The sequence below is a fragment of the Mastomys coucha genome, unplaced genomic scaffold (genome assembly GCF_008632895.1).
Source record: "Mastomys coucha isolate ucsf_1 unplaced genomic scaffold, UCSF_Mcou_1 pScaffold18, whole genome shotgun sequence".
Classification (NCBI taxonomy): Eukaryota; Metazoa; Chordata; class Mammalia; order Rodentia; family Muridae; genus Mastomys; species Mastomys coucha.
This window is the reverse complement of record NW_022196900.1, coordinates 62,290,526-62,312,914: the sequence shown is the minus strand read 5'-3', so window position 1 is coordinate 62,312,914 and position 22,389 is coordinate 62,290,526. Positions and strand designations below refer to the sequence as shown.

Below are 22,389 nucleotides of genomic sequence, written 5' to 3'. Positions count from 1 at the left end.
TAGTTAATCTCTGCTACTCCTTCCGTGGGTATTTGGTTCCCCCTTTTAAGAAGGAATGAAATGTCTACATTTTGGTCTTCGTTCTTCTTGAGTTTCTTGTGGACAAACAGTATTTTTTAAGAGTTATTCATTAAGAAGGACTTCCTGTTTCCTGACCTTTATTTGATATCATTGTAGCTACAAAGTAGACCCTGGGTGTTCTTCCTTTAGAATTGTAGCATGAACATTTCCATAGTTTCTTTAAAATACATTAATTAGCATTTAATGTATACAGATGAGTATGTGTTGCTATATGTTGGTATATACTATATATATGTATGTATATATGTGTGTATATATGTATATATGTGTATGTATATATATATGTGTATATATGTGTATGTATGTGTATATATATATATATATATATATATATATATATATATATATATATACCAGATGTTGGTTGTTTTTGTTAAAAGATATTTGTGATTTTTTTTTTCTATAAAGATTTTTAGGAAGTTATTTTACTAAGGTCCTGAGCATTAAGAGGAGACCGAATCTTTGTCTCTGGGAAGTGTTATATTCTTGCTTTACTGTCCAAAAGGAAGTCATTCTTTACTCATTGCAGTCTTACACAACCAGGCTTACTCCCCCCTTTTAAAGAAAAATACACTGAAGCCTAGATTACATTCATGTCTGTGATGCCGTTACACTGGAGGTGGAGACAGAAGGCTTGCAAGTTTGGATCCAGCCTGGGCTACCTAGTGAGATCCTGTTTCAAAACAACCCCAAACTTACTGTACTCTGACTATATGCCACATCATGGTTGTTTCTTACCTTAAGACATTCCAAACTCAGCTCTGAAATTCCAACTTTAGTAACACTCTCTTAGGGCATTGGACCTCTCACTATTCTAAAAATTTAGCCAGTCCTTTCCAACATATTTATTTATGTGAAACTTGAGATCATTTTACACTTGTAGTGGCCTAGATCTGATGAAGAGTCTTCTGTCTCTTGGTGAAATTGATTAGAGGTTGGTCACCACTGATAGCTGTAAGAGCCAAGCAGAATGCTGTGGGCTATTCCAGCTGCTCTCACAGAGGTTAAATGGACCCTTGTGTGTGTGAGTCATCACTGTTTTAGTGACTAGGGAGTGTGCACACTGGCAGCTCCAGGATGATCTCATAATGTTGTGTGTTTTAGATGTACGAGTTGTGAGGACAGCTGAGACAACTATAACAAAGGAAGAGCTGGAGAAGACTATAGAAATCATTCTTACTGAGACAGAGACACTGAGATTTTTCAACCTGCCAACAGTCATGTTCTCAATAGAATCTGAAGAAGCTGAGAAAATAGTGTATGTATAGCTCAGTTGTCTGTGTCGCTTTTGTGTCACTCAGATACTGAATTCATGTTTTTCTGAAGAGCCTTGGAGATTTTTAGGAATCTCCTTGAAATGACACACATACCCTGTGATCTTATATGGACCATATTTACATCACAGGACATTTTTCTATGGGAAAAGCCCTTATCTTTAGCATAGCCTGTGACCTTATGTAAACATCTTAAGAAGATAGGGCAGTGGTCAGCAGGTGTGAAGCTATAGTGGACAAGACCAAGTCCTAGTGTCCTGTCACCATGCTGTGACCATAGTTAATGGGTGTTACAACATTGCTAGAAAAAAGGATATATTCCTTCCTGTGATTTAATAAAAACATTCTATGTACATCCAAAGTACCAGGCCCTAAGTTAGAATCCTGAGTGCCCACCTAAGAAACCTGTGTGGCTGCTGTGGGAGGGAGTGAAGTTAGAAGGTTTGTTGGGATTTACTGGCTGCTGGGCCATCTTCAGGGTCAGTGGGATCTTATCCCAAGGGATGAGAAGAGTTAGAACAAGGCTGCTGACAGTCTCCTCTGGCCTTCGGGTACAAGCACTCACACACAGATGTGCATACAGCACACATTTAAATTACTGCCACATACACAACAACAATAAATGCATTCAAAAAGTTCCCTCAGATTGGATTTGATAATAATATACCAAATCAGTAGAGACAAGTCACCATTAAAAGACAAACAGCATCCTAAATTCAAATTCTGAGCATGTTAGACATATGGCATGATTGGATACAAAATATGAAATAGTTATGAAACGTCACAGTAAGTAAGATGGTTAAAACACGTTAAGAAGCTCAGAGTGACACATTTTTGATAAGAACTTTATGCAGTTGTCAAAAAAGCAAGCATTAGGTTAAACATAACTGAGTAAAGATTTAATGACCGAAAAAATAGAACTGAATAAATAAACAAAATATAAAAAAATGGATTATAAAAATGATGGTCTAACATGTGAGTTACACATGCATCAAGTCACTGGGGACTGTTCATGGGCGGTCGGGGGAGGAGAGGCTTTCCTGAGCTACTGACAGAGCCTTTTCTACAGAAGAAAAATAAAAAGAAATGGCCTCAGTTCTTTGTACAGACACTCCTGCATACCAAATGTAAAGAGAAAGGTGTTTTAAAAGGTAAGGTGTGTGTGTGTGAGGGGGGTTGGGGGGAGGAAAAAGAGGAGGAGAGGGGAAATGGAGAGGGAGAGGAAGAGGGAGGAGAGGTTCTAGGAGAGGCCAGAAGAGGACATCACATTTCTTGGAGCTGGAGTTGCATATGGTTCTGAACTTACTGATATGGATGCTGGGAAACAAATCTGGGATCTTCTGAAAGAACTGCAAGGGATCTTAACTACAGAGCTATATCTATACCCCCAAAGAAGATATTTTAAGTAGAAGAAAATTAGGAAAAAAAGATACAGAAACTTCAGAAAAAGCTGACAATTATTTTTAGGGAAAGATCTCTTCATAATGAAAGGGAGGTATAATAATTTTAAATTAAAACTTCAAAGTAGAATTTCACTAAGTTCTTTGACCACATTGAAATGAAAAATTAAAAGTCCCAAGTAAGATATTCACATACACAGTGGGAGTGCAGAAATAATTTCCTAGATTAATGAAATTAAAATATGAATTTAAGTTGGGCATGGTGGCACACACCTTTAGTCCTAGCACTCAGGAGTCAGAAGCAGATAGATCTCTGTGAGTTTGAGACCAGGCTAGTCTACTGAGCAAATCCAGGACAGCCAATGATTGTTATACAGAGAGAAACCCTGTCTCAAGAAACAAACAAACAAAAAGCCAAAATCAACCAAACAAATAACAAAATGTGAATTTAAAAATACTCAGAATTAACCAGTTGTGAAAACAGCATGTATGCAATGCGACAAAAGTAATTCTTGGAAAGAATTTTTAGCTTTAGATCTACCTATTAAAATTCATAAATTCTCTAAACAGAGTGCTAGCATGTTATTGGTGAACACCGAAAGTAGTCTGAGCCTTGGGAAGCACAGCGTGAAGTAGCCCTTTGCTGGTAACGTAATAAACCCTTTCCTTAAGGAGATTTTCAAGCTCACTTCTTATTTTGTTACACTCTATGTTCATTACAGTGCTTTGAGAACAAGTAATATAGAAAGACAATGTCTGTTCATAGTAATTTGTATTAATTAGTTCCTTTTTTTTACAGAGAGAAAAATAAGAATTATGAAATCCTTTGTAGAAATAGATTAGGCAATGACTTATATGCAGAAAGAATGATGCAGACATTTAATGGAGCACCAAAGAATAAAGAGGTTCAGTGTGATAAAATCATACTGGAAGAAAAAGGTACTATGCTTTATTCTTGTTGGTAAACTGTTATATTTGAATATATGTTCCTCGAGTCTGTCAGTCAACACATGTTAAACTATATGAATGAAAAATGGAAATTGATTTGTCCGGATAACTTACTATAATTTATAACTTTCAGAATTTGATAAGTTAACAAGAAACAGTGCTATAGAGGATTTGAGTAACATAATTGTCCAGTCTGATTTGTCTTCACCCCATATCAGAGTTTGTACTCTTCAATTATTTATAAAAATTATTTTACAATACAATTTACTACCCAAACAAACACTCTATGCCACACAATCTTTGGATTCTCCTATAGTAACTAGGTTAATGCTCACCATAACTCTTGAAAGTGAGTTTGATCATTATTCCCCATTTCATAGATGAGGAGACAGCCAAGTGAAGGAACCTAAGATGCTTTCGACTTAGAACCTGTATCCTTAAGTACTATACTTACTGCCTCTCAGTGTTTACAAATGAACATCTCTGAGGGTACTGTATGAGCAAAAACTCATGGTGTGTGGACAAAGGAATAACTAGGAGAAAGACCATCTATAATCTTGGTTGCAGTTATTTCTGAACAGAGCCAGGAGCTAGTTTTCTTCCACAAGAAGCACAGCCATTGATTTTTAGCAGAAGAGCATTTGTGTAGGGTAGGTAGGATATTTGTTGCTCACCTGATTCTCCTTTTATATGAAAGAGCCAGAATAAATGCCCCATCTCCCTTTAGCCTTTCCTTCATCCTTGCCTCAGAATAGAGGTGTGACTGAGCAGAAGTGTGATTGGTACATTTGGGAGAATGAAAGAAAGTACCTTGATATCCTGCTGGTTTTCATTCCCTGATAGCCTGGTAGCAAGAAGTACAAATTCTTATTAGCATAAAGCCCTGGTCTTGAGCCACAGCATGGCATAAGTGAAGTGTAGTGCTGTATTCCTGTAAATTCTCAGTGCTGATGAGGTGGAAGGAGGCAATCAAGGTCATGTCATGGTTCATGGTCATGCTTGGTTGGGTGGCAAGTTCAAGACCAACCTGAGATACATGAGGATTTGTCCTTAATGAAAAGCCTACCACTGAGAATATGCACTAGAGTTTGCAACAGAAGGTTTGGGAAAGAAGGCAAGACCATAATCTTAATGATGGATGATTTTAAAGGATCCTATATGTGGGACAGAAAGAAAAGAAGAAAGAAAAGAAAAGAGAAAAAACTAAATGGAGACCCATGAGAAAGGAAGCACCCATATGTGGTTGTAAAGAGACGATAAGGAAGGGCACAAAGAATAGCTGAACACGCAATAAGTCAAGTCTCTAAAATCAATAAGGGTCTGATCTGAGAAGAATAGCCACAAGAAGAGATCCACACAAAGACACAAATACACAGTCAGTCATAAGACATAGGGAGAATCTTGAAAGTAACAATAGAAAAGTGATCCATCACACACATGGTCTAACTCTTATCACTCAATGTTGGATTGGAAACCATGGAGGGCAAGCACAGTGACACTTAGAGGGCTGAAGTGAAAAAGCACCGTCAAGTAAGACTACCAAATCCTTTAGAAATGAAGAAATTAGGATACTTCTGGATATGCAAAAGCTAAGGGAGTTTATTGATAGCAGAAGAGCTTCAAACAAATGCTGAAGAGAATCCTTTATGTAGAAACAGAAGGACAGTAGACAGTAATCTTTAGCTATGTGGGGGAAAAGTAGATAGCAGTAAAAATGACACGTCAGCAAATGCTGAAACCAGTCACTTTGTTCCCAGCTGACTGTTCCCCCACCTCGTATAGATTAAAATCGATAGATACACAGGGGCTAGAAAGGTGTCACAGTGGTCGAGAACACCGGATGCTTTTCCAGAGGATTCGGGTTGAATTGCCAGCACCCACACAGTTGCTCACAACCATCTGTAATTCCTATCCAGGGGCTCCAATACCTTCTTTTGGCCTCTGTGGGTACTGCATGCATGTGGTACACATAGATATATACAGACAAAACACTCATACACATAATATAAGAATAAATATTAAAAAATTTAAAAGAGATTTACAAAGCAATAATTAGGTTGTTAATGCACTTATTATATAGAGAATAATTTAAAAATTCATAGTAGTGGGAGAGAATTGTATAAGGAGGAAAATTTTAATATGCTATTGAAGAAAATTATAATTAACAGTAGCTTTAATTTTCAAAATGTCATTGTAATCTATAAATGGTATCCACAAAAAACAAAAACAACATAAAACCCTAAAAGTTAGAGAAAGGAACATAAGAATGGAATAAAATTGAAACTACCAGGAGATCTATTATACACAGAATAGTGACTGAGGAGTTGAGAAACAAAGTAGAATGAATACAAATATCAAGATTTTTTTTTATAAAATAGCAATTCCACATCAGTAATTACTTTAAATATACATTAATAGATATTGGCTGATCAAATTAAAAGCAAACAAAGAGAGTTCAGATGTTTGCTCTCTGTAAGAGACTTGATGGAATTGCTAAGTATGCACAAAACTGTGAAAAATCATCACTAAAAAAACCCGAGATGGCTATACTAGTCAGAAAAGTACTCAGAAATTGTCATATGTAACAAAGAACATGTGTATTGATCAATGGCTCAGTCAGTACGGAGACTTTAGCAGTTATGAACATAAGATGAGAGATCTACAGAAGCATTGAGAATGGACGAGTTGAGGAGAGAATTTGTCCCACAGTAATGGTTTAGTATGCCTCTTCCAATTGTGGGCAAGCTAGTGAGATGGATGCACAAATCACGCAGAGAGCATTGGGATTCTCAGACAACACTACAGCAAATGCCTGAAGCTACTGTAAGCCAGCATCTCATATGGCAGAACAAAGTGGATCAATCCCTTAACATACACAGATGGCCTAACTGACTCAAGGATAAATAGAAAATCTGAATAGATCTACAGTGAGTAAAGAGATTGCAATCCTAAATCTCCCATCAAAGAAAGCACCAGGACTAAAGGGTTACTCAAGCGAATTCTAACAATTATTTATAAAAGGCTTATTACCAATTCTCCATCCTCCCTTCCAAAAAAACAACAAAAATCCCAAAAACGCTCTGTAAAATTGAAGAGAATATTTCATACTTATGAGATAATAATTTCTCTGATACCAAGCTGGGTAAATATATCATAGTATAATAAACTAGATCAATATTCCTTATGATTACAACTATAAAAAGCCTTCCATACTAACAAGCTCAATCCAGCTCTGTATGAAGTGGAATTGTATATTGTGATCAAGTGACATTTATTTGTGTGGCTCAGTGATAACATGTCATCAGTCAATGTAATATACCACACTAACAGACTAAAGAGACAAACTCCACACTCGCTACCAGTATTCTGCTATGGGACTTTTTTTTTTTAATTTGAGAAAGAGCTTTGCTATGTAGCCTAAGGCTGTTCTTGAATTTGTTGTGTAGCCCAAGCTGGCCTCAAGTTTGTTGTATAGTGCAGGGTTGTCTCTATCTGACAATTCTCCTGCCTCTGCCTTCTGAAGGTTAGAACAGTAGGTGTACACCAGCAATTCCACCTGTCTTTACCATTCTTGATGTAATTCTTGAGTCTATCTACAATACATTATAGTTGGAGGATGCTCTGAACTACCCCTTAACCACATACAGTAAAGGAATGTCAGTCAAATTGATGCTTTATGGCCTCTTTTCCAGGGAAAGAGAAGGGACTTGCTTGGAAGGAGAGGTTGGGAGATGGAATTGATGCTTAGCCACTCTTGGGTATGTTTTTGAGCATGCTCAGTTTCAGAAAGCGTACGTTCTGATCTCATTCCCACAGCAGAGAGAGGCCTCTGCTTCTCCAGATGGGCAGTAACACACACATATTATATACACTGTACTCAGAAGGGGAAGTGAGCAAATCCATTTGGCCACAGATTCAAGACTTTATTTCTCAATAAACTTTATTGGTAGTCAGAATAATATTTTGATCCCATTTCTCTTATGTCTGCATCTCCTTTATTATTTTATCTAAAACCAGACATGGCTTTTTTTTAAAGATTTGTTTACTTATGTATATGCGTACACTGTAGCTGTCTTCAGACACACCAGAAGAGGGCATCAGATCCCATTACAGATGGTTGTGAGCCACCATGTGGTTGCTGGGAATTGAACTCAGGACCTCTGGAAGAGCAGTCAGTGCTCTTAACCGCTGAACCATCTCTCCAGCCCCAGACATGTTTTTTTGTTTCTTTTTTTTAAAAGATTTTATTTTTATTTATTTTATGTGTATGCATACACTGTAGCTGTACAGATGGCCATGTGTGTGGCTGCTGTTGATCTCAGGACCTCTGCCGGCCCCACTCGCTCCGGCCAGCTCACTTGGGCCCCACTGGCTCCAGTCCCGCTTGCTCCAGTGTAATTTACTGCAGCTGTCTTCAGAAGCACCAGATGTCCGATCTCATTACGTGTGGTTGTGAGCCACCATGTGGTTGCAGGGATCTGAACTCAGGACCTTCGGAAGAGCAGTCAGTGCTCTTACCCGCTGAGCCATCTCGCCAGCCCTTTTGTTTGTTTATTTTGTTTTGTTTTTCAAGACAGGGTTTCTCTGTGTATCCCTGGCTGTCCTGGAACTCACTCTGTAGACCAGACTGGCCTTGAACTCAGAAATTCCCCTGCCTCTGCCTCCCAAGTGATAGGATTAAAGGTGTGCGCCACCACTGCCCGGCCCCCAGACATGTTGTTTTTATCCACAAAAAAATACACCTTTTAAATTATATAATACAAATATGCCTTAGTCAAATTTTTAAAAACTTTGTGAATTATGTCTTAGCAGAAGATTCAGTAATATGTATACACTCATGTAATGTAAGCAAAGAATATATAGTCCATGTACTCACAGTCAGGGTAAGAAAGGGAACATTCCTAATTGCTTAGATACCCTCACATCACATCACAACCCATTTATTTTGGATACCCAGTAGGCCCTGAAGTCAGGGAGAGTGTAATTTGAGATAGTTTCTAAAATAAATTTAAAAATGGCTTATAAAATTGGTAAGTCATTATCTGTTACTTCATCTTTAGCATGGCACTAGAACTTAGACATTTTGTTTTGCAACAGCTATATTGAGGTATAATGGACACACAAAACCTGAACATATGGGCCGGGGAGATAGCACACTTGATGAAGTATCTTGCCACGCATAAGATCTGACTTTTTGATCCTTACAAACCCATGTACAAAGTCCAGGCATGGTGGTAGCATGCTTGTGAATCCAGCAGAGGCAGGAGGGTCCCTAGGGCTCACTGAGTCAGGCTAATCTTACTGGTAAATTCTAGGTGCATGAGACCTTTCTTAAAGGTGTTATACATTGTTCTAGTTTGTCTAGATATCTGAGTTTGTCCACACATATTAACATGTACACACATTACATTAACATATACAACATTAAAAACAACCCACATTTGGCATGATGATTCTAGCACTGGGAAGGTGAAAGTAAGAGGACCAAGAAATCAATATAACCTTTGACCACATAACTAATTTGAGGCTAGCCTAGATTACATGAGACCCTATCTCAAAAACAAAACCAAGTCCTGAACATATTTGCTATATACAGCTTTATGGGTTAAACTTAGTCAAGTGATCAAATAAAATATGATAATGGCTCACACTAAAAGCAGTAGTCGGCACGACTTATTAGTAACAGGTAACCACATATTCTTATACTGAACTTACTAACATTTCAGTTAAATGGTAGAAAAATACAGATAATTCAATTTTCAAAGATTATATCCTATCAGTTTGTCAAAAGTCATGCACGACTTTGTAAAAGCTACTAAGTTATTAGCTATCTATCTTATTATGAAATTTAATATTCTTATTCATTGAAAAGCCATCATTAGATACCAAAGAACCATGTCCTCCACCTCTAATGTCCCTCTCCCTCCATCCCCCTCCTGCTCCTCCTCCTATTATTCCTCTTCCTTTTCCTCCTCTTTTCCCCCATTTTCTTCCTCTCCCACCTCCTCTTCCTCCTTCTTTCTGCTGAGTACCTTGGTTTTCTATTGAGTGGTGTACTAGGGAAGTGACTATATTTACAAAGCCCAGATTTCATCTCTCTTTTAAAGGAAACAGTTCTTTATTAAAACATCATTCTTAAACACAAAACAAAAACTCCACATCATTCTTTAACTGAAAGCTTAGTAGGGTCAGCAGTAGCAATGTAGTACCCAAGGATCATATTGTTGCTACAAAAATCAATAGTAAGGTGGGGTGGGGGCTTTGGAAGATAGTATTTGATGATCAATGACATTTCCAGTTTAATTTGGTTACTGTTGCCATATTTGATGATTTGAATAGATTTAATTAGGCTTTTGACAATGTCATGTCTGGACAGATACACTGTTTTTACCTAAATAGTTGTTTAGGGAACTCTACTGGGTAAAAAGGAGTGAGATGCTTCCCACAAGCAGATCTGTAAAATGCAAGTTGCGTGTTAGCAACTAGTAAAGACATTGTCTGGGTGTTGTCCAAGCCTGTATCCCATGATGCCCTTCAGTGACAGGCTGATGAGTCTCCCCAGGCCTGGCTAGGAAGGAGGGAGGAACAAGGGAGAGTGAGGGTAACCTGGAGCTAGCCCTAAAACAGGACAGCACCTCTAGATGCTAATAGAAAGGTGACTCAGGGTCTCCTGAGGTACCCTCATGAAATATTCCTTTGTTATTTTCCTGCCAGTGCTATTAAAATTAACACAGTTTTAATAGAAACTCATATTTTTCTATGACCAGTTATATGCAAAGCTGTACTAGTAGAATTTGCTTTAAAATCCTTTTACCTTTTCTGTCTGCTTAGGTGTAGTGGCCACTACCTGGGATTTGTATGATTCTTTCAACACTCCAGAAGCTTTGCTGGGAGCAAAACGATCTTCGTATTCAAGTAAAGGAAGTTTACTTGCTAGAGACCGGGACCCAAGAATACAAGGAAAGTACCATGGGCAGAAACCAGACTGCATTCCCAGTTTGCAGTATGTCCTCACAGGGCAACTCACATTCTTTTCCACCGAACACAAAACGTGCTTTACTCGGGGATTCAGCTTTTATCTTCGCAGTGTCCTGGATTCTGAGTGGAAAATTAAGTTTTGTGTTTGCTTTTTCTTGGATGCCTGTCTGGAGTTTGCTGTTGTTTGAGACAGGGCCTGGTACCAACCGGCCTTGAATTCACAGGGGTCTTCACACTCAGACCGAGGGCTGGGATTAAAGGCATTTACCACCGCATCCAGTCTTGTTTTCAGGATTTTCTCTAGTGCATGTTATTGTTTGCTGCTCATTGTTTGAATGCTTGGGCTGGGTGCCTCTGAATTTGCTTGCATAGTTAGAACATTCAGTCTTCCATTTTTTGTTTTCTGTTTCTGTTTCATTTTTATGTTTTTTTCTGCCTTCTTGGGAGTTATTCCTTTTTTAGTCACCTTTCAGCTTAGGCGTGTGTGTACCTGTCCTTCAGTTGCTATTTGTGTATCTGTTCAGCTAGTGATTTATCTGCATATTGCATTGTATGCATATAGCTTACCAAAGCCCACTGATGTCAACATGGTACCAGTTCAAGTAAAGTTTACCTCTCTGTCTTTTGACTTTCATGTTGGGAGGTGCTTTTGGGTTTTTGAGGCAAGATTTTGTTCTGTACCGTGGCTTGCCTTGAGTGTGTGAGGCATATGAGGCTGGCCTGGAACCTGCTGCTGTCCTTCCTGCTCTGCCTCCTGAGCCCTGCATGAGTGACTGTGCTCAGTGCTCTGGCCCTTCTTTATGACTGCCTTGTATACTTCTTCTAGATATCAAGGTCATTTAGATGTTTAGAACTGCATAAGACAGTGTAACTCTTCAATTATAAATATTAGAAGAAATAAAGTATGTTTGATTTACATACTTTATTTGTCCATCTGTATATTGTGTATGCTCAGATGTGCATGTAAATGTTCCTATATACATGTAGAGGTCAGAGGTCAAATGAAGTGCTCATTCTTTAGTTCTCCAATTTTTTGAAGACTTTTTTTTTTTTTTTTTTTGGTTTTTCGAGACAGGGTTTCTCTGTGTAGCCCTGGCTGTCCTGGAACTCACTCTGTAGACCAGGCTGGCCTCGAATTCAGAAATCCACCTGCCTCTGCCTCCCAAGTGCTGAGATTAAAGGCATGTGCCACCACTGCCTGGCTGAAGACTTTAAAAAAAAAAAAAAAGTTTTGGCTTAAACAGTTTGATTAAACTGGCTTGCCAGTAAGCCTCAGGGATACATTCATCCTGAATTAGGTGTGAGAATCACTAGCTGCTGCTGCTGCTGCTGCTTCCTTTAGGCAAGGTCTCACCATGTAACCCTGGCTAGCCTGGAACTCACTCTATTGACCAGGTTGGCCTCAGAGATCCTCCGTCCTCTGTGTCCCCAATGTAGAGATTTGAGGTATGCACCACCAGGCTCTGCCTGTACCCAGGTTTTCCACCTTGAGCTCAAGTCCTCAGGCTTTCAACATGTACTTTACTAACTGAGCCTCAGTTTCTCCTAATTTTTCCTGGATATTTTCAATACAGACTTCTGGGTGAACAGTTCTTTTCAAATGATTTTCTTTTTATAAATATCTTTCCCTCCCTTCACTGCTTTCAATATTTCATTTTATCTTCCTGGATATATGTCCATGTTTATGCTTATGTGTATGTGCATGTTGCATATGCATATGTTTACATACATATGTGTCTCCTGTTTTCAGTAGTATATCTATGGCCTTTGTGGATATATGCATATGTGTATATATATATATACATGCATGTATACATATATATATACATATATGTATACATGCATATATGCCTCCTGTTTTCAGTAGTCTATCTGTGGTAAGTCTTTGGTGGGTATCTTTAGAGCCTTCTTCCTCAAGGCTCATTCAGTTTCTTCAGTCTATTCTTTGCTAAATTCTGTGACTTTTCAACTTCTGTTTTCTCGCGCCTTTTCCAGTGACAATTTCTCCCCACTCAGATACGCTGCTCATGTGAGCATGATAATCTCCCAGGTCTCCCTGAGGCTCTCTTCATTATTTTTATTCAGAGTATATTCTCCTTGGTTTAAAAATTATTCTTTTTAATTCATATATGTATGGTAGTGAGGGCTATGCAGATGGATCCGGTGTTGGAGGAGTGCGGAAGAGGATGTCTGATGCCCTCCAAATGGAGACACAGGCAGTTCTGAGCTGCCAGCCGTGGGAGTTGGAATTGAATTTGGTCTTCTGTGAACGCAGTATGCACCTTTAGCCACTGAACCTTCTTTCCACTTGTTTTTAAGTTAGCTTGTTTCTGTTTCGTTTTTATGAGCCAGATGTGGAAGTGCACGTCTTTAATCCCAGCACTCAGAGGCAAAGGCAGTTGGATCTCTATGAGTTCAAGGTTAGGCTGGTCTATATAATAAATTTGAGGACAGCCAGGGCTACATAGAGATACCCTGTCTCAAAAAATAAAACAAACAAACAAACAAACAACACAGGTTTTTTATTATTCTTTCCTGAGGCCACTGAAACGTTTTCTTTTTCCTTTCTATTTTTTCATTTAACCCATTAATTGAAATTTTAAGTTCTGAGTATTTCAATCCTGTAAGTTTTTTGTTTCATTGAAATGTTCTATTCCTTTGATGATGCTTTTAGTTGATTCAAGGATATTCATAAACCCGGGCAAATCATTTTTTTATGATGAGCTCTGTAAATTCTTTGTTAGTTAATTCTAGTCTCTCATCTTGGTGTTCATGTTACTGATTATCTTCTTCTCTATTTGAGATTTTCTTCGCTCTTGGTTCAGGGAGTGACTTTCAATTAAAATCGAGCTATACGGCTTCCATTTTTCTAGGCTTCAATAGTACATATGTCAGGGAGTGGGAGTCATTGTCTCAAGACTGCCAATCGGCAGTGGAAGTCCAGAGATTTTTGCAACAGGGTTCACTGCACAGCCCAGGTATCCTGGGCTCATTTGTCTTCCTCCTGAGTGCTTGGAAGATAAGATTGTACCACTAGACCCAGTGAAAGACCAGGGCTTTTACCTCACCCAGTGACACCTGAGGGACAGACATGACTGCTGACCTCTGCTGGGAACTCCAGCCCCCTTCATCCTTTTGTGGCTAGCGTGCATAGGATTACCCCGTTACCTTAACCACATACAGCATCACTGTATCACACATCACAAAGTAGAGGTTGTTATCATTCCTGCTGGCCAGTGGTAAAAGTCCCGATTTCCAGCCTGTCAATTCCAGTGGGCAGAAGGGAAACCCTGAATGTTGATGTCTAGGAAATCTCAGGCTCCCTGGCTGCTGTGTCTGCCATTCTCATGTATGGGAGAGGTGAAAATTCTGGTCCTCAGCTCTAGCTTCTCTGATACCCCACCCAGCTTTCTACAAAGGTTCTGGTCATTGAACTCAGGTCCAAATATTTGCAAGGCAAGAGCTTCACCAACTGGGCTATCTTCACCAACTTAGTTCCCTAAGTTGTTGTTTTCTGATAAATTAACAGAAAATAGGCTAATGTGTACATAACACCTCAAGATTATTACTGCTTATCCTCAGGGGAAAAATGTATTTTTTGATGGATAAGAGTTCCATAAATTTTATGTTTGTGTTGTTTGTTTTCTTTGTGCATAAACGATTTAAAAAAATGCTATTGAAGATATTGGAAATGGAAGACAAATTATAAAATATAATTTAAAAAGTCTTTAAATATATGAACCACCTACTACTATTTGGCTGTTTTGTAAGTAAGTTGCATTTTTATTCACAGACAGTGAAAGTAGCTCTCTAATGGACATAGAAAATGTGATTCTGTCTAAAGTTCACGAGGAGGATGAAGACAATTCAGAGGCAATATTAAAGTCTGATAAGCTTCAGCAAGACCTGTTTTACATGGAAAGGGTTTTAATGGAAAATGTATTTCAGCCGAAGCTTGCAGCCTACCGTCAACTCCCTGTTTATAAAGGTATTTTTTTTTTAAAGTAATCATGCTTAGGCAAAGTCAAATAGTTTTTAAAAATGTAATTGTACTATTAAATATTTCTAAATGTAGTTTCCACACTACTCATCAGCTATTAAAGCACACATTTAAGCATTTACTTCCTACCTGTGAAACATGTGGGGAGCCCTAGAGTCCAGACTGGGGAGTCCACACAAGGGTTGTCCCTCCAGTGCAAGACTTAAAAAGCATCTATGTCCTCATTTTATCTTTGTTCCTACCTCAGATTAGGCCCTTGGTGTTTCTATAGTGTTTCTCACGTTTGGTCCTCTTTTACACTGCCGTTGCGTCTTCAGGTTCTGGCTGTTTGAGCCTACTCCCTAATACCAATGACAAGGGTCTTCAGCCCACCCTCACTGCTGCAAGCCCCATTATATGTTCACAGAATATTTCGTTTTTGCTACTTTCAGAGTTGTTTTTAGTTTTCCGGCTTTCTAAGGCTGGAACCCAGGACCTGTGCACACTCTCCCTCTGAGTTCTTCCAGACCCTGAGTGGGTTCTTTTTTTTTTTTTTTTTTAAGACATTAATTCAGCCTTTCAGCACATGAATAAAATGAAGGGTATAAAGATTTATGTAATGAGGCATTTGAGTCGAAGTTCAGTTCTTTCCACTATCTTACCCTATCTTGCAGATTTACCCAAACCCCTCACAGCCTTTGAATGCTCTAAATTCTAAATGTGCAGAGCCTTCCACTGCTTAGGATAAGCTACACATCTCAGAGTGTGTTGTTCCTGATATCTGCAGTCTGGGTAGAGAATGTCATTGTATTGTTTCCAGGAGCTTTGGAACTCATAAACCACTGAAATCTGTTTGGCAGTCCACTCCTTTCTCGGTATTATCTTTTCCTGTTGTAGCCCCAATTTTCATGAACTCTCGTTGGTTCCCAAGTCAAAGTTAACTTTCTATGTGGTTTTCTGAATATTGAACCATCCCTACATCCCTGGGATAAAAAAAAAATTAGGTTACAAAATAACATGTGTGGGAAAGGGTTATAAACTCTTTGCCCAGAGAAAGCTAGGATAATATTTTAAAACTATCCTCTTTCTTTTTAGGTTAGTGTGTTAAAATTTGTATCATGTATACTGTTCTATATATATCTAAAGAGTTGTATAATTGCAATCTGAAGCATTATAAATAATGGTATTTGCAAAGCTAAACTGTTAGTACATTACTTGTTTACTAATTAAAGTAAGAGAACAAATATTTTAATGAGATATTTATGACATATCTATATTTAAACTATGTTTTTAACATATTTAGAAAATGAAGAAAGTTATGTAAATAATACCCTGATCAACAGAAAATACACCCGTGAGCCATGAAGATTATGTTGTGCTGGTTGCATGTTAACATTACCCACCCAGGCAGCCATGGACTTGGCCTGTGACCACGAGTTAACTTTCTTAGTTGTGGTACATTTTGTAAGTACATTTGATTCAGCAGGTAAAGGCACTTGCCACCAAGCCTGATGACCTGAGTTTGACTGCCAAGGACACACGTGGTAGAGAAAACTCATTCTTACAAGTCATTGGGCTTCTATACCCATGTCCATACACAGTATACATGCGCACATATATACACACATACACACATGCACAAAATAAATGTAAAAATAAAAAAAATTAAAATGAACTTGAGTCTAGATTCTTTCACTCAGCATTCCTGACGGTGAGCTTCAGCTGGACCTGTGTATGTAAACAGTTCATTTCCTTCTAGTGAAGCCATCTAGTGTGCGCACGTGCAGTCCTTTGGCTGCTCAGCAGGTGATGCGTCTGCCTTGTGTTCAGCTTGAGGTTTCTGATCGAGTCTTTTGGCAGATATGCTTCAGCTTCTTCTTCTTTTTTTTAAAAGATTTCTTTTATTATTACAAATAAGCCGTCTTCAGACACTCCAGAAGAGGGTGTCATATCTCATTAGGGATGATCGTGTGTCACCATGTGGTTGCTGGGATATGAACTCAGGACCTTTAGAAGAGCAGTCGGTGCTCTTAACCACTGAGCCATCTCTCCAGCCCTCATGTTTCAGCTTCTTTTGTGAACATGGCTAATACTAGGTCTTTGGGTAGATGTATGTTCAATTTTAGGAACTGTGAAATATTTTCCCAAAGAGTTATACTGTGCCATAAGTATACTTATGTACTGTTTATAAACAGTATATAACTCCAAATGTTAATTCCTCACACTGGCAATACTTTTTTTTAAAAAAGATTTATTTATTATTATAAATGAGTACACTGTAGCTGTCTTCAGACCACCAGAAGAGGGCGTCAGATTTCATTACGGGTGGTTGTAAGCCACCATGTGGTTGCTAGGATTTGAACTCACGACCTTCTGAAGAGCAGTCGGTGCTCTTACCCACTGAGACATCTCACCAGCCCCAGCAATACTTTTTTTTTAATTAGATATTTTCTTTATTTACATTTCAAATGATAGCTCCTTTCCCGGTTTCCTCTCTGAAAAACAAAAACAAAAACAAAAACAAAACAAAACAAAAAAACCTGTTCCCTCCTCCTTCCCTCTGGGCAATACTTTTTTAAAAAAAAATGTTGTATTAGCATGTATTATACATACCATCTTTTATTATATTTTGTTTATTTTTTTATTTTATTTTTTTGTTTTTTATTTTTTATTTTTTTAGACAGGGTTTCTCTGTATAGCCCTGGCTGCCCTGGAACTCACTCTGCAGACCAGGATGGCCTCAAACTCAGAAATCCACCTGCCTCTGCCTCCCAAGTGCTGGGATTAAAGGTGTGTGTCATCACTGCCTGGCTTACATTTTATAAATATATATTTTTATCATATTTACCTCCATTACTCTCTGTTGTCCCACACCCATTGGTCCTTTTCCCAAATAGCAATTGTCTGTTACAAAGAGGAAGGAATCATGAGCTTCCCCCTCCTTCATGAAGATCTATAGGCAAATAATAGTTGCTAGGGAGGGAGAGATATTATCTTCATTTATATAGCTACTGGTAGGCTGACCTTAAACAATCCCTTGCCCATGTAAATAACTTTAATTAAACTCATTGGTACACACACACACACACAGAGACAGACAGACAGATAGACAGACACAGACACAGAGATAGTCATAGAGGGAGAGATGGTAATCCTTTTAATATTATCCTAATGATTAGTAATACTGAATACTTGTTCATGTGGTTCATTTTGGTATTTGTGTACTTTTCATTTAGTGTTTGTTAGCATCAGGGCCTCCAAAGCCAGTGACATCACATGAGCGGGCCTCACAGACCTGGTGCCAGGGCAATAGCCACCATATTCCCAGAATCCATTGGGCTCACCTCCCACCTTTACCTGCGGCAGAACCCATATATAAATTCACAGGGAACATTCCTCCCTCGCTCTCTCTCTCCTTTCTTTCTCTCCACTACTGCCTCCTCTCTCCCTCTCAATTAAACCTCTTACTCGTGGAACTGTTTGGGCCTAGTGTGTGGTATGTTCTGACAAGGCCCACTGTTCTAACACATCAATCAGTGTTTAACTAGGTCTTTTGCATATATTAAAATTTAGTTCTCTCTCTCTTCCTCTCTCTCTCACCCTCCCTCTTTCTCTTCATATATACATGATGTGATATGCTGTGTGTTTCCTGGCTTGGTGGCAAGTGCCTTTACCCTCTGAGCCATCTTACTGTTCCTGATGGTGTTATGTGTTTAATACTTGGTAGATACCAATTTAAAGAACAATTTTAAGGAGGAATACAATGTTTGAATTGAGTAAAAGAAAGGTAGTGTGGGGTTGGAACTACTGAGTACTAATGATGTCAAAAGAACAAAGAGAGGACATAGGAAAGGCACTGGTATGGAAAGAAGTCAAGGCATGTTAGGAACCGTGGAACCCAGAACATTCAGTATATTATTGAAGGGGCAGAACAAAGTTGAAGAATTGAGACTTTACAACTTAATATCAGCTACAGTAGTTAAGATGGTTACAGTGTGGTGTTGGTGATAAGATCAACGAATAGATGAATTAGCAACCTAGATATCTCAGAAACAGACTGAGCTAATAGTCCACTGCTCTTTGGAAAAGGCAATAGCAACAGAAAAAAAAAAAAAGACAGTTTTCTTAAAAAACGAAGCTACAATGTACCAAAAAGTCCATCTAGCCACAGACCTGAGAGCCTATAAAAAATAACTGAAATAGATTATAGACTCCAATATAAAATGCAAAATTCCTAGAAAATAACACAGGTTAAACAATAACCTTGGGTGTTAAATGTTATTTAAAGTAAAACTCCTTAAACACAATGTATCAAACAATAATGGATTATTAAAGCAGCTCCACTGCTTTAGCAAAGACACGGCAGAGAGAATAATAAGACAAATCACTGGAGAAAGTATTCATAGAAGAAATATCTGATAAATGACTGTTATCTAAAAATGTACAAAATTGCCTGTGGACTTAACAATAAGAAAACAACTTTCTGAGCATTGAGTCCTGTGCCTACAATCCCAGCACTCACAAGGCACAGGCAGGAGGGTCAGGAGCTCAGTGCTGAGCTGGCCTACGTGAGACCTAGTCTAAAAATAACTGCAGGAAATTACCAACACACCACACTCAAGGCTTAAAAATGAGAAGAAGCCTGATGCAGTGCTCATCTGCCCTAGCACCCTGCAGGCGCAGACAGGAGCATCAAGAATTCAAAGTCTGGGACTGGAGATGGCTCAGTGCTTAAAAGTAATGTCCGTTTTCCAGAGGGCACAGGTTTGCATCAATTCCCAGCACCTATATGGTAGCTCACAACCATCTGAAACTCTAGTCAAGATCTGATGTCTTCTGGCTTCCAACAGCCCCGAGCACACATGTGGTGCCCACACATACATGCAGATGGAACACCATAACCATAAAAATAAAATCATCAACAACAGCAAAAAACAAACAAAAAGGGGTTTAAAATTGCAAAGTTGTGTCTCAAAATCAGTAAAAGATATGAAGAGAGATCTCACCAAGAACAGTATCACACAGCAAACAATGTTTGACACATCATCGGGGAATTATAAATTAAAACAGCTGTGAGGTAGGTACCCCAACATGACTGTTAGAATGTCTAGATCCCAGACACATGACCATGGCAGATGCTGGTGAAGATGCTGGGACAAGGGCTCATTCGTGGCTGGGGGCAATACTCACTGGTATATCCAGTCTGTAAGACAGCTTGACAGTTATAAAATTAAGCATACTCTTACTATAAATCCTAATAGTACACCTTGGTAGGTAGGTACTCTGTGGAGCAGAAAATTTATACTCACACTCATCAAGAATCCCTGTACATAATATTCAAGTGAACTTTTTTCATAATTCCTCAAATTTGAAAGTAAACAAAATTTCAATTACTAGGTAAATTAATAGACTGGGATACAGATATTGTTCAGTGCTGAGTCATCAAATTGTGGCTAGACATGGTGGAAGCTGGCAGGCATATTACTTTGAAAAACAAACAGTTCAAAAGCAGCACAAGCTGTGATTCCAGCTGTAAGACATTCTCAGAAAGGCAAAACTATGTAGACAATGGGAAGAAGAAAAATTGTCAGGAGTGAGGGCACATTGAGGGACAGTGATAGTGTGAACAATATCTTAATGGGAAACACATTATCAGTCACTTTTCTCCAAACTCATGGACTGCACTACACAGGAGTGGATTCTCACTTAAATTGTGGATGACAGAGACAACAAACCAAAGGCAACTGCATCTTCCGCAGAGGATGTAGATTAGCACTACCATCAAGGGCTCTAAATAATCAGGCAGTATGACTCCCGGCACATCTCTCATTCAGCTCATGTATTTGGCTTATGTACAAAGATAACGGATCTTAAAGAAAGAGTGCATTCTTTTTTTTCTTTTTCTTTTTCTTTTCTTTATTTACATGTAAATTTCTCCATTCCCAGTTTCCCCTCCAAAAAACAAAGAAACAAACAAAAACAACCAAAACAAACCCCTGTTGCCTCCCACTTCCCCATGCCTGCCACCCCGCCCTCTCCCACTTTCTGGCCCCGGCATTCCCCTACACTGGGGCACAGAACTTTCACAGGGCCGAGCTCCTCTCCTCCTATTGATGATTGAATTTGCAATCCTCTACTATATACATGCTGCCTGAACAATCAGACCCCTCCATGTGCAGTCTTTGGTTGGTGGTTGAGACCCTGGGAGCTCTGAGGGTACTACTTAGTTCATATTGTTGTTCGTCCTAAGGGGCTGCAAACCCTCGCATTATTATAAGCCTTTCCTGGTAGTGATTTAAATTGCAGTGGCTCTTCTGGCTACAGCTTCATAGTGGGATTAGTTACTTTTCTTGCTGCCATGACAAAACACCTGCCAAAAGGACTTACTGAAGAAAAGATTTAACTTTTGGCTCACTGTTTAAGAAGATCCTGCCTATCATGGCCAGAAGACGTAGCAGAGTTCACTGGCAGCAGCAGCACACGGCTGGGACTCCTTACGTAAGAAGCAGAGTTTCACTTTGTCCTTTCGAGCTCAAGAGATGATGCTGCCCACATTCAAGATGATCCAAAATTAAACATCCTTGGAAATGCTCACACAGACAGGCTCACAGCTGTCTCCTACGTGATTTTTAAAGTCCAGGCAAGGTGTTGATAAAAGTTAACCATTGTGATAATTATTCCTGTTTGTCAAGTTGACCACATCTGGAATTAACCAAAACCCAAGCAGCTGGATACACCTGGGAGGGATTTTTCTTGACTAAATTATTTAAAGTGGAAAATCCTTCTGCTGGCAGCTTATATGAGGGACGTGGAAGAAGGAAGCTTTGCTCTCTGCCTGCTTCCTCTCATGCTCACTGGCATGTCTGTTTCTTCACTGGCATTAGAGCCCACTTCTTTGGGATTCTGGCAGATACTAAAGACCAGTGGGGACACACAGCCTACTGGATTCTTGGTAGACAGCCATTGTTGGACTAGCTCGACCACAGCCTAGAAGTCACTCTAGGAAATCCTCTACAGAACCCTGACTAGCGACAGTCCTCATAACATGAGTGAATAAACCCATGTAACTATTGATAAGGCTCAGATTTTTGTGCCCCAGTCAATATCCATTGGGCTTAACAAGCAAGCAAACTATGAACATTTATTTTCAGTGGTTCTACAACCCCACATTTACAATTTAGGTGCATTTAACAAGGCATCACATGGGTCTAGTTCATGGATGTTGATTGGGACACTCTAACTTAGATATGAACAATTGCTACGGTATTTTCATATCAAAAGGTAAGAATTAAATGTGGAGGGAAAAAAAACTCAGAAGTCTACTGCCTTAATTAAAATTTAAGGGTATGAGATAAACTGACATATTCTCTGTCTGAGTCTCTGACTCTCTCAGTCTCTGTCTCTGTCTCCCTCTCTCTCTCTATTTATGTGTGTGGGGGGGGTCGGTAGTGCATGCATGTGAGTTTGATTGCCTATGTCTACATACCAGCATAAGGATCCCAGAACAACAAGGATATCTGGTGGTGGTCTCTCCCTTGAGACTGAGCTGGAAGTTCCTCTGGTTTTTGCTAGGCTGGCTGGCCATTGAGGTTTTAGGATGTGTGTGTTTCTGCCCTACAATAGGGGTTGTGAGCACATGCAGCCATATTCAGCTTGTGTGTGTGTGTGTGTTCTAGAGATTCAAATTTAAGTCCTTATACTTACATAACAAGAACTCTTATCCACTAAA

The 22,389-nt window shown here is 39.0% G+C and overlaps 1 protein-coding gene across 3 annotated transcripts in view; it reads left to right on the top strand.

Annotated features, from left to right (window-relative positions):
- Wdr78 (WD repeat domain 78) overlaps nucleotides 1-22,389 on the top strand; it is an 83,169-nt gene that overhangs the window by 29,749 nt on the left and 31,031 nt on the right. For all 3 annotated transcript variants that reach the window (XM_031377987.1, XM_031377988.1, XM_031377989.1), the window contains exons 5-8: nucleotides 1,186-1,339; nucleotides 3,555-3,694; nucleotides 10,535-10,663; nucleotides 14,475-14,669. In XM_031377987.1, coding sequence (XP_031233847.1) covers nucleotides 1,186-1,339; nucleotides 3,555-3,694; nucleotides 10,535-10,663; nucleotides 14,475-14,669 — 618 coding nt within the window. The remainder of the gene's footprint in view (nucleotides 1-1,185; nucleotides 1,340-3,554; nucleotides 3,695-10,534; nucleotides 10,664-14,474; nucleotides 14,670-22,389) is intronic.